The sequence below is a fragment of the Myotis myotis genome, unplaced genomic scaffold, assembly GCF_014108235.1.
Source record: "Myotis myotis isolate mMyoMyo1 unplaced genomic scaffold, mMyoMyo1.p scaffold_m19_p_6, whole genome shotgun sequence".
In the NCBI taxonomy this organism is placed as follows: domain Eukaryota; kingdom Metazoa; phylum Chordata; class Mammalia; order Chiroptera; family Vespertilionidae; genus Myotis; species Myotis myotis.
The window spans coordinates 99676450-99689122 of NW_023416368.1; the positions used below are offsets into that span (position 1 = coordinate 99676450).

The window sequence follows — 12673 nt, forward strand, 5'->3', positions numbered from 1 at the left end:
AGAGTACCCAGCCCTCTATGCAGTATGGTTTTTCCTGTTGTACATACGATGATGAGGTGTAGTGTAGAAGTTAGGCACAGCAAGAGATTCACAACAATGACTAGTAACAAAGTAGGGCGATCCTAACAATCCTATATAATAAAGAGGGAATATACACATTTACCTCACTCCGCCACAAAGATGGCAGCACCCACAGTGGAGGCTGAGTTCCTGTAACGAGCCTTAACGAGCAATTAGCAGGGACCTGAGTCTGCACCCCCCTACCCTGCTGCCCCCATGGGGCTTGACAGGGGGCCTCAGGCCATGCCCCCTACCTGGTGGGGCTTGACGGGGGACCTCAAGGTGGGCCCTCCCGCCCCAGTGCTGAGCCAGGGAACCTCAGGCTGTTCTCCTCACCCCCGGCGGGGGGACCTCAGGATGAACCCCCTGCCCAGTGGGCTTGACAGAGGACCTCAAGATGTGCCCCCCACCCTGGCCTGGGCTGGGAGATCTCAGGCTGCTCCGCTCCCCCCCTCGCCCCACCCTAGCACTTGGCCAGGGAACCTGAGGCTGTGCCCCCCACCTGGCGGGGCTTGACAAGGGTGAGACCCGTCGGGTCTGGATCTAGCCCAATGGGTGGGGCCAGCTGGGTCTGGGTCTCACGCGATTTTGAGGCACACATGGGTGGGACTTTTTCCTTTTCCAGGTTAGGGGAGTTTTCTGCCATTATTTCTTCAAACACCTTCTCTATTCCTTTCTCCCTTTCTGCCTCTTCTGGAACAGCTACTATTCTAATATTGTTATGTTTCACATTGTCCCACAGTTCCCTTAAGCTGTCCTCCTGTTTTTTTACTTGTTTTTTCTTTTTGGTTCTCTGATTGAGTGATATTTTCAACTCTGTCTCCTAATTCATTGATTCAATTCTCAGCTTCCCCTAATCTGCTGTGTATTCCTTCCACTGTGTTCTTTATTTGTGTTATGTCATTCTTTAACTCAGACTGTTGTTTTTCATAGCTACTATATCTTTCTTCATACTGTTGAGCATTTTTTGCCATCATTACTCTGAACTCTGTTTCAGATAAATGTCTTATCTCTGTTTCATTTATCTCTTCTTCTGGAGAATTCTCTAGTTCTTTCATTTGGGGGTTGTTTCTTTGTTTCCTCATTTTGGTTGTCTGTTTGTGACTATGTTTTAGGTAGATCCTCTACACCTTTCAATCTCTAATGCAGGACAGTGTAAAAAAGGCTCTTTCTGACAAGTTGGATCAGGCAAAGACTCAAAGCCTCTAGAGACCGTTTCTGTCTACAGACTAATAGGATTCCAACTTGAATTGCCCCCAGGCAATCATCCTCAGGTACAGAGATTTTTCCAACAGGGCGGGCCAGTTGCTTCTGCCTGGAGGCTAATTGTTACTTTTAATCTCTTAAGTGGCCTCAGGGCAAGGTGTTTTCCAAAGGTGTGCCAACTGTCTCCCCCCCAGACAAGGCAGACGTCTGTGTGGGAAAGATGTCCTTTGCTGCGTGAGGGAATGACCCAGCCCAGGAAACTTGGGGTGTCTGCCTTCTGAGCTCTATCCCCTGCGTCCCCAGTCCTGGCTTCTGCTCTCACAGCTCCAGTCCACTTCACCCTCCCTCTGCTGGAGCACAAGGTGGGTGGCTCCACAGGGGAATTTTGTGCATTGGCCCTTCAAGAGGGTGCCTGAACCTGCAGCTGCCACTCCCTGGCAGACAGCACCTGCTGCTTTTCACAGCCAGGTGTTATGTGGTACCCTCCTCAGAGTTGGTGCTCTCTGCTGAGGAGCCCAGGTTAAGGATTAATCCCAGAGCTCTCAGTGCACAGCTGAGATATCTCTCCGGGACTTCAGTTGCCATCTGTGGGTGCCCAGCCAGGCCTTTCATGCCTCTGCCCCTCCTACCAGTCCCGATGCGGTCTCCACCTTCGGTCCTCGGGTATCAGGGTTCTCTCTGTGAGTTCTCAGTTGATTATTTAGGAAGCTTTTCCGTATTTCAGTTATAATTCCAGCTTGTTACTGGGAGCATGTCCGTGCAGCATCCGCCTACTCTGCCGCCATTTTTAATCTCCGTGGGTTCAATTGTGATCAAGGCCACCTACCTCAGTTGCAGGCTCAATCCCTGCCCCACTCCTCCCTCCCTCCCTCCCTTCCAGTCTCTCTGAAAAGCAATGGAAAAATCTCCTCAGGTAGGAACAGCAACAATAACAAAAAAGCAAAGAATCAAGAGAATAAGAAAACAAGCCACAGACTAGGACAAAATATTATGTGTGTGTGTGTGTGTGTGTGTGTGTGTGTGTGAGTGTGATAAAGCACTGTTACCCAAATTATTCAAAGAACTCTTAAAACTCAGTAAGTAAACCAACAAGCAAATTTATAACACTAGGTCTAAGACCTTAGCAAACACCTCACCAAGGAAGATCTACAGGTGGCAAATCAGCATATGTCATCAGGGAAATGCAAATTAAAACAACAATGGGTGCCACTGTGTACCTATTAATATAGACAAAATCCAGAACACAGACAACACCAAGTGCTGGAGAGGCTGCTGACCACAACTGTGATCCTTGGTGTTTTCCTAAAGAAGCTGAAAGTCTGTCCGCACAAAAACCTGCACATGGATGTTTATAACAGCTTTATTCATAATTGCCAAACTTGGAAGCAAGCAAGCTGTCCTTCAGTAGGTGATAGATAAAGAAACTGTAGCTATGCAGACAATGGAGTATTATCGGTGCTGAAAAGAAAGGAACTATAGCAATCCATGAATGGACATGGAGGGCCCTTAAATGCACATCACTCAGTGAAAGAAGCCCAACTGAAAAGGCTACGTCCTGTACGATTCCATCTATGACATTCTGGAAAAGGCAAAACTGTAGAGATTATTTTTTTAAATCAGTGTTATGGCCCCAGCCGATTTGGCTCAGTGCATAGAGCATTGGCCTGTGGGCCAAAGGTTCCCAGCTTTGATTCTGGTCAAGGGCATGTACTTTGGTTGCAGCTCCTCCCTGGCCCGGCCCTGGTCGGGACACGTGCAGGAGGCAACCAATTGATGTGTTTCTCTCACATCTATGTATCTCTCTGTTTTTTCCCTCTCTCTTCCATTGTCTCTAAAATGAAAATAAATAAAATGTGTTATGGGCTGAACTGTGCCCCGCCCCCTTACAAAATCATGTGTTGATGTCCTAAGCCCCAGGACCTCAGAATGTGACTCTATCTGGAAATGGGTACTTGAAAAGGGTAATTAAGTTAAAAGTGAGGTCATAAGGGTGGTCCCTAACCGCATGTGACAGGTGTCCTTAGAAGGAAATGAGATTAGGACAGAGACACAGAGGGAAGGGCCTGTGAGGACCAGGAGTGGCCCTCTACGAGTGAAGGAGAGAGGCCTCAGCAGAAACCAACCCTACTACCCTCTGGATCCAGGGTCCCAGCCTCCAGAACTGTTAGGAAATGATTCTGTCCTTTAAGCCAGCCAGCCTGCGACACTTGTAGGGCAGCCCCGGCAACCAGTCCAGCGTGCAGGAGGAGACCCCGTGACTGCAGGCTTCCTGCAGCGCTGCTCCCCGGAACCGCGTAGAGCAGCGTGTCCATGTGTTAACATAATTATAAAGAACCTGCAGACTCCCTGAATCCACTCAGCAGACGTGCATTGAGCTTGTCCTGCACTTCACATCATCAGATGCTGAGCTAATGTCAAAGGCAAAAAGATGGGCCCCCAACTACCTCCAAGGAAAGAAGGTCCCAGACCATCCTCAAGGAGTTCACAGTCTGAAGAGGAGCCAGACACACAGAGTCATTTCAGTGTGACCAGTGGTGAGGCTGTGGTACCACAGAGCCAATACAGTGAGGACCAGGGGCCATGTGAGCCCCACTGGGACATCCAGGGATGTCAGCTGAGAGGCACGTGGCAGCTGGGTCTTAGGGAAAGTAGAACCGCGCAGGTGGAGGGGGGAAGAGAGAGTCAGTTTAGTGACAGGAATGCCACGGACAAAGGCAGGGGCGTGGGGAGGCCTGAGAATGCCAGGCAATGAATGAAAGGCGTGGTGACCAAGTTAGGGTGTGGAATGGGGGAGGACGGGAGGCGAGGTGGAAGGTGAGGTCAGACCTGGAGGGCTGGGCGGCCAAATGTCAACCTGAGAAGAGATAATGGGGGGCGATGGGGGGGTGGTGCAGGGGGCTGTGAACTCCATGGTGCAGCTCTGCACGCTCACTTCCATCTGTGCTCCTGCGGAAAAGTGCTTCGGCCATAAAGCACCAGATCGCATTGTTTTCTTCTCTATCAGGCGTGTACATATCATTGCTTCCTGAAGACACAGACTCATTATCATCTGAATAAAACACACAATGTTTTATTGACTTGAGAAGAATTAAGTTCCAAAGAGCTACATTTCCTTATGTGTGTTTTGTTTAACTTTGGGAAGAACTGCTCCTCAAAGAAATACGGTAAAATTGGACACAATAAGAAATGAATTATCTTTTTATCTCATCACAGCGCGTCTGGTATTTCTGTGATTCTTCCAAGTTGGACTTGCTGGAGGGCTGCCTACTGGAGGCAACAGGAACCGTGGAAGACACACAGGCCTGCGTCTGGTCTGAGTCTCCCCACTAGCGGCCGCCTTGTTTGTTTCCTCAGTCTCCCTAGGCCCCCGTTTCCTTATTTCTAAAGTGGGGATAAGTTCCTGGATCCTTAAAACTCCTTCGGACTAAAATTCCACGAGTCTTTTCTCCTAGAAGAAATACTGCTCTTGTATTTTAAAATGCTTTTTTTTTTTTTAAAAAAAAAGGAGACTTTAAATTTTGCTGGAAGATATTCCTTGGAAAGTATAGATATCCTGTCAGATGCCTCTGAGATTCATTTTTAAAACCCCACAACCCCAAGCATCATGCGCATTCAAAGCATCGCCATCCCGGGCTCAGAGGCCCTCGGGACATGCACTTGAACTCCGCGGGTTCCCTTAGGCCTCAGTGAGGAACCAGGAAAAGTGACGCTCCGCAGTCCAGGGGTGAACCGGGCTGCAGGTCAATGAGCCAGTGGCGGCCGATTTCTCTTCTCCCTCCTTCAGGGAACTCGCGTCTGCAGGGGAGGCGGTGGGGCCTCTGGCAGGGGTGGCGGAGGGGAGGGGGGAGTTTCTCTGACCTCCGCCTCCCCACCTGCCGGCCCGACTCCTCTCCAGCGCCAGTCGGAGGAGCTGGTCCCCGCCCCCTCCAGCGCCCTGGCCCCGAGCGCCGCTCCATCCCAGCGAGCGATGCTGGGGGAGCAGGCAGCCTGCGCGCCCCGCTCGGCCCGGGCTGAGTCCTCGCAGCCGCGCCGCAGCTGCCGCGGGTGGATGGTGGGCGGCGGCGCCGCGGTCTCCGCCTCGCTCCCCGTCCGGGGCTGCGCGGGGCGCGGGAGGCGGGAGGCGGGCCGGGGGCGCGGCGGGGACACGGCGCGGCGGAGGCGGAGGCCGGCGGCTGGCGTCCCCGCGCTCGCACCGCGGCCGGCGCGATGTCCACCAAGGTCAGGAAGTGCCAGGAGCCGGCGAGGGTGACCTTCCCCGCGCCCGAGGAGGAGGAGGAGGAGGAGGAGGAGGAGGAGGAGGAGGAGGAGGAGGAGGAGGAGGAGGAGGAGGGCGAGGACTCGGGCGCCGAGCCGCAGAGCCGCCGGCGGGGCTGGAGGGGCGTCAACGGGGGCCTGGAGCTGCGCTCGGAGACCTCGTCGCGGGAACCGCACGGCCACCGCCCGCCGCCCTGGTCGCCGGAGCCCGATCTGTAAGTACCGGCCGCAGCGGCCCGGAGGGAGGCGCCCCGCCATCCCGCGACGGGCCCGGGACCTCAGGCCCCAGCCGGTTTGATTCGGGGACCCGTCCCGGGGGGACTTCCGGGGCGCGGACGGCATGGCGGGGCCCTGTCCCGGCCGAAGCGCGCGGACCTGCCCCGCGAGCCGGCACCGCGGACGCCGGGCGCGCTCCCAGCCCGTGGACGGGTCCTCGCCGGCAGCCGGGGGCGCGCGTGGCGCCGTGGACGGGACCCCGGGACGATGCGCACCTCGGGGTGGGGGTCGAGGAAGGCCAGGTGCCCACTGACCCGGCGCGCGCACCTCCGACTCGCCCGCGTCCCAGCGTGAGCCACCGGGGAACGCGGGTCCCCTCGGAGGCGCGGGCCGTCGGGGCGAAGGGAGGGGACCGTGTGCGACAGAGTGTGGCGGACGGTGTGCCCGGCCGCGCGTTTCCCGACGGCCCGCTCCCAGGGAGCCTGCACCGGAGCCCTGCGGGTCCCCGGGAGGGGGCGGCCGGGAGCCTGGAAGGCGGGGTCGGCGCGCCGAGTGTGGAAGGAGCACCTTCGCTTCGTGCCCGGGTCTGCGAGACGCGGAGCGGATGGAAAAGAGGGCGCTCCTCTTCCAGGGCGCAGACTCCCTCGTGCTGCTGTCACGTACCCCGGGGTTTACTGTCTTTTTTAGGAAGAACCTCAGATCGAGGTGGGAAGCGAGGGTCGGAGGGCCCGGGGAGGTGGCTCTGCAGCGCCCCCTGCTGTCGGGGGCGGCCGGCTGCCGGGTCTCAGCCGCTGGGGCCACCGGGACCCACCAGCCACCCCAGAAAACAGACACCAGAGGCCGGAGTAGGTGGCCCGGGGAAGGCTCTGCTGCTAAATGAGCGTCGCACTCCGCGGGGTTCGGCTGTTGCTGACGATTGGCCCCAGGGAACTGGCCCAGGAAACGGAGGGAAGTCATGGGATCCGCTGGGATTCGAGCGCCGCCCGCTCGCCCCCCTGCCTCCCTAGGGTTTTAGACGTTTTTTCCCTTTTGTCCATTTGGGTTTTAGAACCCTGCTCCGTTTCTTGATTCTTTAAAACTAAATTGGACGCCAGAGCACTCTTAGCGGAGAAAGCGGGCGGAGCGGAGAGCCTCGCCCTGCCTTTCCGAGTTGGAGGTCCACTGCCCAAGCGCGCGCGGGGCAAGCGCCGCTGCAGACTGCCGTCCAGCTGCTAATGGAACAGCTTCTGTCTGTGGGGTTATGTAACTCAGCAAGCGGGTGAGAAGACGGGGTCATTTTGAGGAGATAGACATGAAGAGACATTTCTTCTGGCGGCAGGGCAGCCAGCTCTCCGTGTTTATCTGAGGCCTGTGTCTGGGGAACGTCAGAGACTAGCTTGGTATCCATCTCTTGATGTCCGGCAGAGATTAGCTCTGTGTGCCATCTGAGTAGAACATGCCCAGTTTCAGAGCGGGGAACAAACAGCCCTACCCTAGGATGGAATGGGACAGGATGGCCCCAGGTCACCCATAGAAGGCAGAATAGAAGGGATGTTAAGGGTGGAGCCACTTCCACCAAGAAGACTCCTCAGGGCAGTCCTGGGGTTCATTCCATGGCTCCATGCCCCAGGAGTCTATTTGGAATTTTATATATATACTAGATGCCTGGTGCACAAAATTTGTGCATGGGGGGTGGGGTTTCACTCAGCCCAGCCTGCACCCCTCTCCAAGCTGGGACCCCTTGGGGGATGTCCGACTGCTGGCAGTCAGACATCCCTCTCACAATCTGGAACCACTGACTCCTAACCACTCTCCCACCTGCCTGATCACCCCTAACTGCCTCTGCCTGCCTACCTAATCGCCCTATAACTGCCCTCCCCTGCCGGCCTGATCTCCCCCTAACTACCCTCCCCTGCCGGCCTGATTGCCCCTAACCACCTCTGCCTCGGCCCTTGCCACCGTGGCTTTGTCTGGAAGGATGCCCAGAAGACATCTGGTCTAATTAGCATATTGACTTTTTATTAGTATAGATTGATTTCAGAGAGGAAGGGCGAGGGAGAGAGAGAGACAGAAACATCAATGAGAAGAGAGAATCGTTGATCGGCTGTCCCCTCTATGACCCCCACTAGGAATCGAGCCCACAACCCAGGCAGATGCCCTGACTGGGAATCGAACTGCTGCCTCCTGGTTCATAGGTCATAGGTCGATGCTCACCACTGAGCCACGCCGGCTGGGCTGTTTGGAAATTTTAAACACACTTCTTAGGAGGAAGAATGACATCTGTTATATCACTAACAAGACTTTAAAAAAAACCTTTAATAGAACTCTTGCTTCAACCACGATTCAAATGGAAACTTCCTTCATCTTAATTATTTGCCAGCCTAGGACGAAGTCATACATCATTGGCAAGATGGCCTCATTCCTGAAACCTGTTTGGTTGCAATGTATCTGATGAACTCCAAAAGGCATTTGGCGGCATTCTCATGAATTCCAATTCAAAGACACTTCTTAAGCACTCACATGCGCAAAGCGCAGGCTAAGCACAGCAAGCCGCAAAGATGGGTATCACAACTTGTCTGCACTCAAGAAAGAAACTTAAACTCTCACGAGGGAGAGGTGGAAATGGAGCAATTATGCTACAAGTTAGAGTAGATTAAGCAGCATAAACACACACACACACACACACACACACACACACACACACACACAAGGATAGAGCTATGTAGGGTCAAGTGCAAAGGGGAGACGGACAACTTAAGGTTGTGGAGAAATTGAGGAAACCTTTGTGGGCCTTAAAAGATGTGCCTGGCCAGTGTTGCCCAGTGGTTGAGCCTCACACGTAAACCAGGAGGTCACGGTGAGATTCCTGGTCAGGGCACATGCCCCAGTGTCAGCTCGATCCCCAGTATGGAGCGTGCAGGAGGCAGCCAACCAATGATTCTCACCATTGATGTTTCCATCCCTCTCTCCCTCTCCCTTCCTCTCTCTGAAATCAATAAAAACATATTTTAGAAAAAAATGCATAGGCTATGAGGCAGAGACCGAACGGGTAATTAATTCAAGCCTTCTCTCCCCCGCCCCCCTCTCCCCTCCCCAAATGCCAGGCCTGTCTAGGGAATATTAGCTGAGTTTGGTTGGAACATAGACATGTGTAGGAAAACAGTGAGATGGAGCGGGATGTGTTGGTTTGGGGCATTAATGTGGAGGATCTGTATGCCAGGAAGAAGCAATAGGAAGTCATTGATTGTTTCAAAGCAGCAGCAATTTGATCAAAGCCACTCTGAGAGCAGGATGGATTGAAGTGGCAATTGGCAGACTGTGAATAAATAAATTAGGGGCTATTGTGGCTAGCCAGGCTGAGGTCAGGATCTGTAACTGTGTGGTACTGATGTCATGGAAGGAGGAGAGATTAGAAGAGAGAATACAGATGGAATCTTTGGGAATTGGCAGCTGCTTTCTCCATGGTTTACAGAGAAAGCAGGGTCAGAGAGGACTTGGTGATTTAAACCTAGATAACTGAGAGATTATTGATGTCTTCGTTGAAAAGAAAAGGACAGAGAGGAGGGTTTGTCAAACAGAAAGACGGAAATGCAAGTTTAAAGCTCAAAGAATCTGAGAGTCTCCTGACTATCTGATGGGAATGGTTGCAGAGTGTATGGCATCACCAAAGAAGAAATGTGATGGGAAAAACAAAGGCGCCCAGGCTCTCTTATCTAAGGGAAAATATTTTTGTGAGAGGAGAGAGAGAGAGGGAGACAGCGAGGGAGAGAGAAGCAAGGACACAGAAAATGAGGAAGGGGCTGGTGGTACCAAGGCCAGGCTGCCTAGAGAGGGGAGTTTCAAGAAGAGGGAAGAATTGGCCCACGGTTGTCAAATACGCGATAAACCCAGAGAGGAACTTCGGGGTGGCTTTGTAAGAAGGCTGGGTCCTTGTGGTAACACAGGGGCACGGAACCTTAGATCTCTGCAGCATCGTCTTCGCGGAGAAGGGCGTCTCGGAAAGAGAATTCCGTTTCGGGTTTCCCTGGAGGAGGTGCTTTCTTAATAAAAGCAGTACTTGTGTTTACATAATACTTCGGGCTGTCATTTGTACCCACTAGCCTGAATCACACCTCCTCCACGCAGGTTTTATCATTTGGAAAGGAGGACATGGGTACACGGAGAAGCAACGCCATTTTCTGAGGGCTACTCGGCAGACGGACAGCTTCCGTATTCAATACAGAATTATTAACCGGAGTCGTCCTGCTGGCCATGGGAGCTCTGGGCTCACCTGTCCCACAGCTTTGCCTCCTTCGACCAACCTCTCCTCGCATTTCCCACACCCGAGCCACCTATCTGCTCTCTGTTCCCATGTACCTGATGTTTCCAGATCCCACACAGAAGCGAGATCACACGCTGTTTTCCTTCCTGCGTCTGGCTTATTTCACTTTGTACAACGTCTTCCAGGCTTATCTGTGTTGTCACAAATGGCAGGGTCTCCTTTGTTGAGCTGAATGATATTCCAGTGTGATTTCGATACATATGTCAATTTCTCTGTCCACTCATTTGCCAATGAACACTTCGGTTGTTTTCACATCTTGGATCTTGGCTACTTGCTGAGAGAGTAGATTTCAGATGCTCTCATCAAGAAGAAAAACGAAAAACAGGAGTTTTATGAGGAGGTGGATATGTTAATAACCTTTTTCACTATGTATATCAAATCATCGTAGTTTACACCTGACATTCAATTATTATTTTTAAAAAGTTATTAAAAAATGAAGTCACAGAGTGATTGGAAGGTTAAAACAATAGGCTCAGTTCTGTGGCGGGGGAGCTGAAGAGGAGGGCCCTCGGCCTTGTCACCCAGAGGACCTAGTTGGAGGTCACGTCTGCGGCACTGGCTTCATCTAAGTCCGGGCCCAGGCTTAGCTCGGCGGCGGGACTGAGCGCAGCGGGCTGTGCAGTGGGGTGCGCGGCTTGGGCATCCGATTGGAAGTGGCACCCTCCTCCCGCCCCCGGGACAGAACTCAGATTCTCTAAGGGCCTGTTAGGTCTCCAGGGGCAGGAGTTTGGACGTTGAGGACTGAGGTCACTCTGGGGTTACTAAGGAGGAGGCGGGTTTCCCCACAGTTCGGGTTTCGTTTTGAAGACTAGCACAGCATTAGACGTGAGACCTTCAATCATCTGAACCTGTTCATTGTAATATTAGTTTATCCCTCAGAGGAGTAATTTCTCTATGTACAATATAGAGCTGTTATTTTTGTTGGTTGTTTTAAGGTATTCTACATACTATCGAAGTAATACAGGGATATTGTTTTGTAAGTTAGCTCATGCTAAAAAGGCTTAAAGAACAATAGCAGCACTCCCCCCCTTAGTTCCCTGGTTCCCTTCCTGCCCACTTTCAGCTCCTTTAACTACTACCCTCTGGCTAGTCATACACTTTAGGGGTTAGCAGTAGTCTCAGGTGGGAGTTTTCACTCACTCATACCTCTCATTCTCCCTCCATTCTCTCCTGCACCTCCTTTCACAGTTTCTGGTTAATATCTAAAGCAGCGGGACCCCTTTGGGGGTTGAACGACCCTTTCACAGGGGTCACCGAAGACCATCGGAAAACACATATATCATTACATATTGTTTTTGTGATTAATCACTATGCTTTAATTATGTTCAATTTGTAACAATGAAAATACATCCTGCATATCAGATATTACATTATGATTCATAACAGTAGCAAAATTACAGTTAGGAAGTAGCAACGAAAATAATGTTATGGTCGGGGGTCACCACAACATGAGGAACTGTATTAAAGGGTCGCGGCATTAGGAAGGTTGAGAACCACTGATCTAAAGCCTTCATTGTGACGACCATGTCACTATTGTTCACTGCTGAGTCAGGTGGCATAGTAAGATTGCATTTCTTTTTTAATTACTTGTTTTTCTTGGAGTAAATATTGGTCTCATCTGTTCTCACTTCTTTAGCTAAATCTTCTGCAGCCTTTGTACGGTTTCCTGGAGACATCCCTTCTAAAACCCTCCGACTTCCTATGAATGTGGTTTTCAATTATTATTTTTTTCTTCAGGAAGCTTTTAGGAAAAATGAAAAGAATTGTTTCTTCATTAGAGCTATTCTGAAATTTCAGGATGATATGCATTGGTGTCAGTCTTTGTTCTTTTTTTTTTTTATTGTTGACACTGTTACAGATGTCCCCCCTTCCTCCCCCTCCCCGTTTGCCCCGCTCCACCCAGCCACTGCCCCCCAGCCCAGGCCTTCACCACACTATTGTCTGTGTCCATGTTCTTTGGCCAATCTCTTCCAGTCCTCCCCACCGCCTTCCCTCTGAAATGGTTCCATATATCCATGCCTCTAGTCCTATTTTGTTCATCAAGTTATTTTGTTCATTAGATTCCACATATAAATGCGATCACTCTAAGTTCATTACGAGAGCCAGACACTAGATGAACCTTTTCAATATCTGAAGATTATGCTCTACAGCAGGGGTCCTCAAACTTTTTAAACAGGGGGCCAGTTCACTGTCCCTCAGACCGTTGGAGGGCCGGACTATAGTTTAAAAAAAAAACTATGAACAAATTCCTATGCACACTGCACATATCTTATTTTGAAGTAAAAAAACAAAACGGGAACAAATACAATATTTGTATTTGCATATGGCCCGCGGGCCGTAGTTTGAGGACCCCTGTTCTACAGTCTGGGAAGTTTTCTTGTATTATTTCTTTTATTATTTCCTACCCACTATGTTCAGTCTGTCTTTCTGGAATTCCTATTATTTGGATGTTGGACCTCCTGGACTGACCCCTGATTTTTCTCTCTTTTCTCCCGTTTTCCAACACTTGTCTTTTCTCTTCTTCTTCCTGAAATGTTCCCTTCAGAGACAAAGAAACACTGAACAGTCCGTCTAACCTCAGAGAGAAGGCAGGGGAGGGGTGGGGTAAGAGATCAACCAAAGGACTTGTATACATGC

General features: G+C 51.5%; 1 protein-coding gene across 8 annotated transcripts in view; it reads left to right on the forward strand.

Annotated features, from left to right (window-relative positions):
* Nucleotides 1–5217: 5217 nt before the first annotated feature.
* The window catches only part of TRPC3 (transient receptor potential cation channel subfamily C member 3), a 77336-nt gene continuing 69880 nt past the window's right edge, over nt 5218–12673 (forward strand). For all 8 annotated transcript variants that reach the window (XR_004968413.1, XM_036314869.1, XM_036314870.1 and 5 more), the window contains exon 1: nt 5218–5735. Coding sequence is in view for 7 of the 8 variants with exons in the window: in XM_036314869.1 (XP_036170762.1) it covers nt 5473–5735 (263 nt within the window). In the remaining variant the exon portion in view is untranslated. The remainder of the gene's footprint in view (nt 5736–12673) is intronic.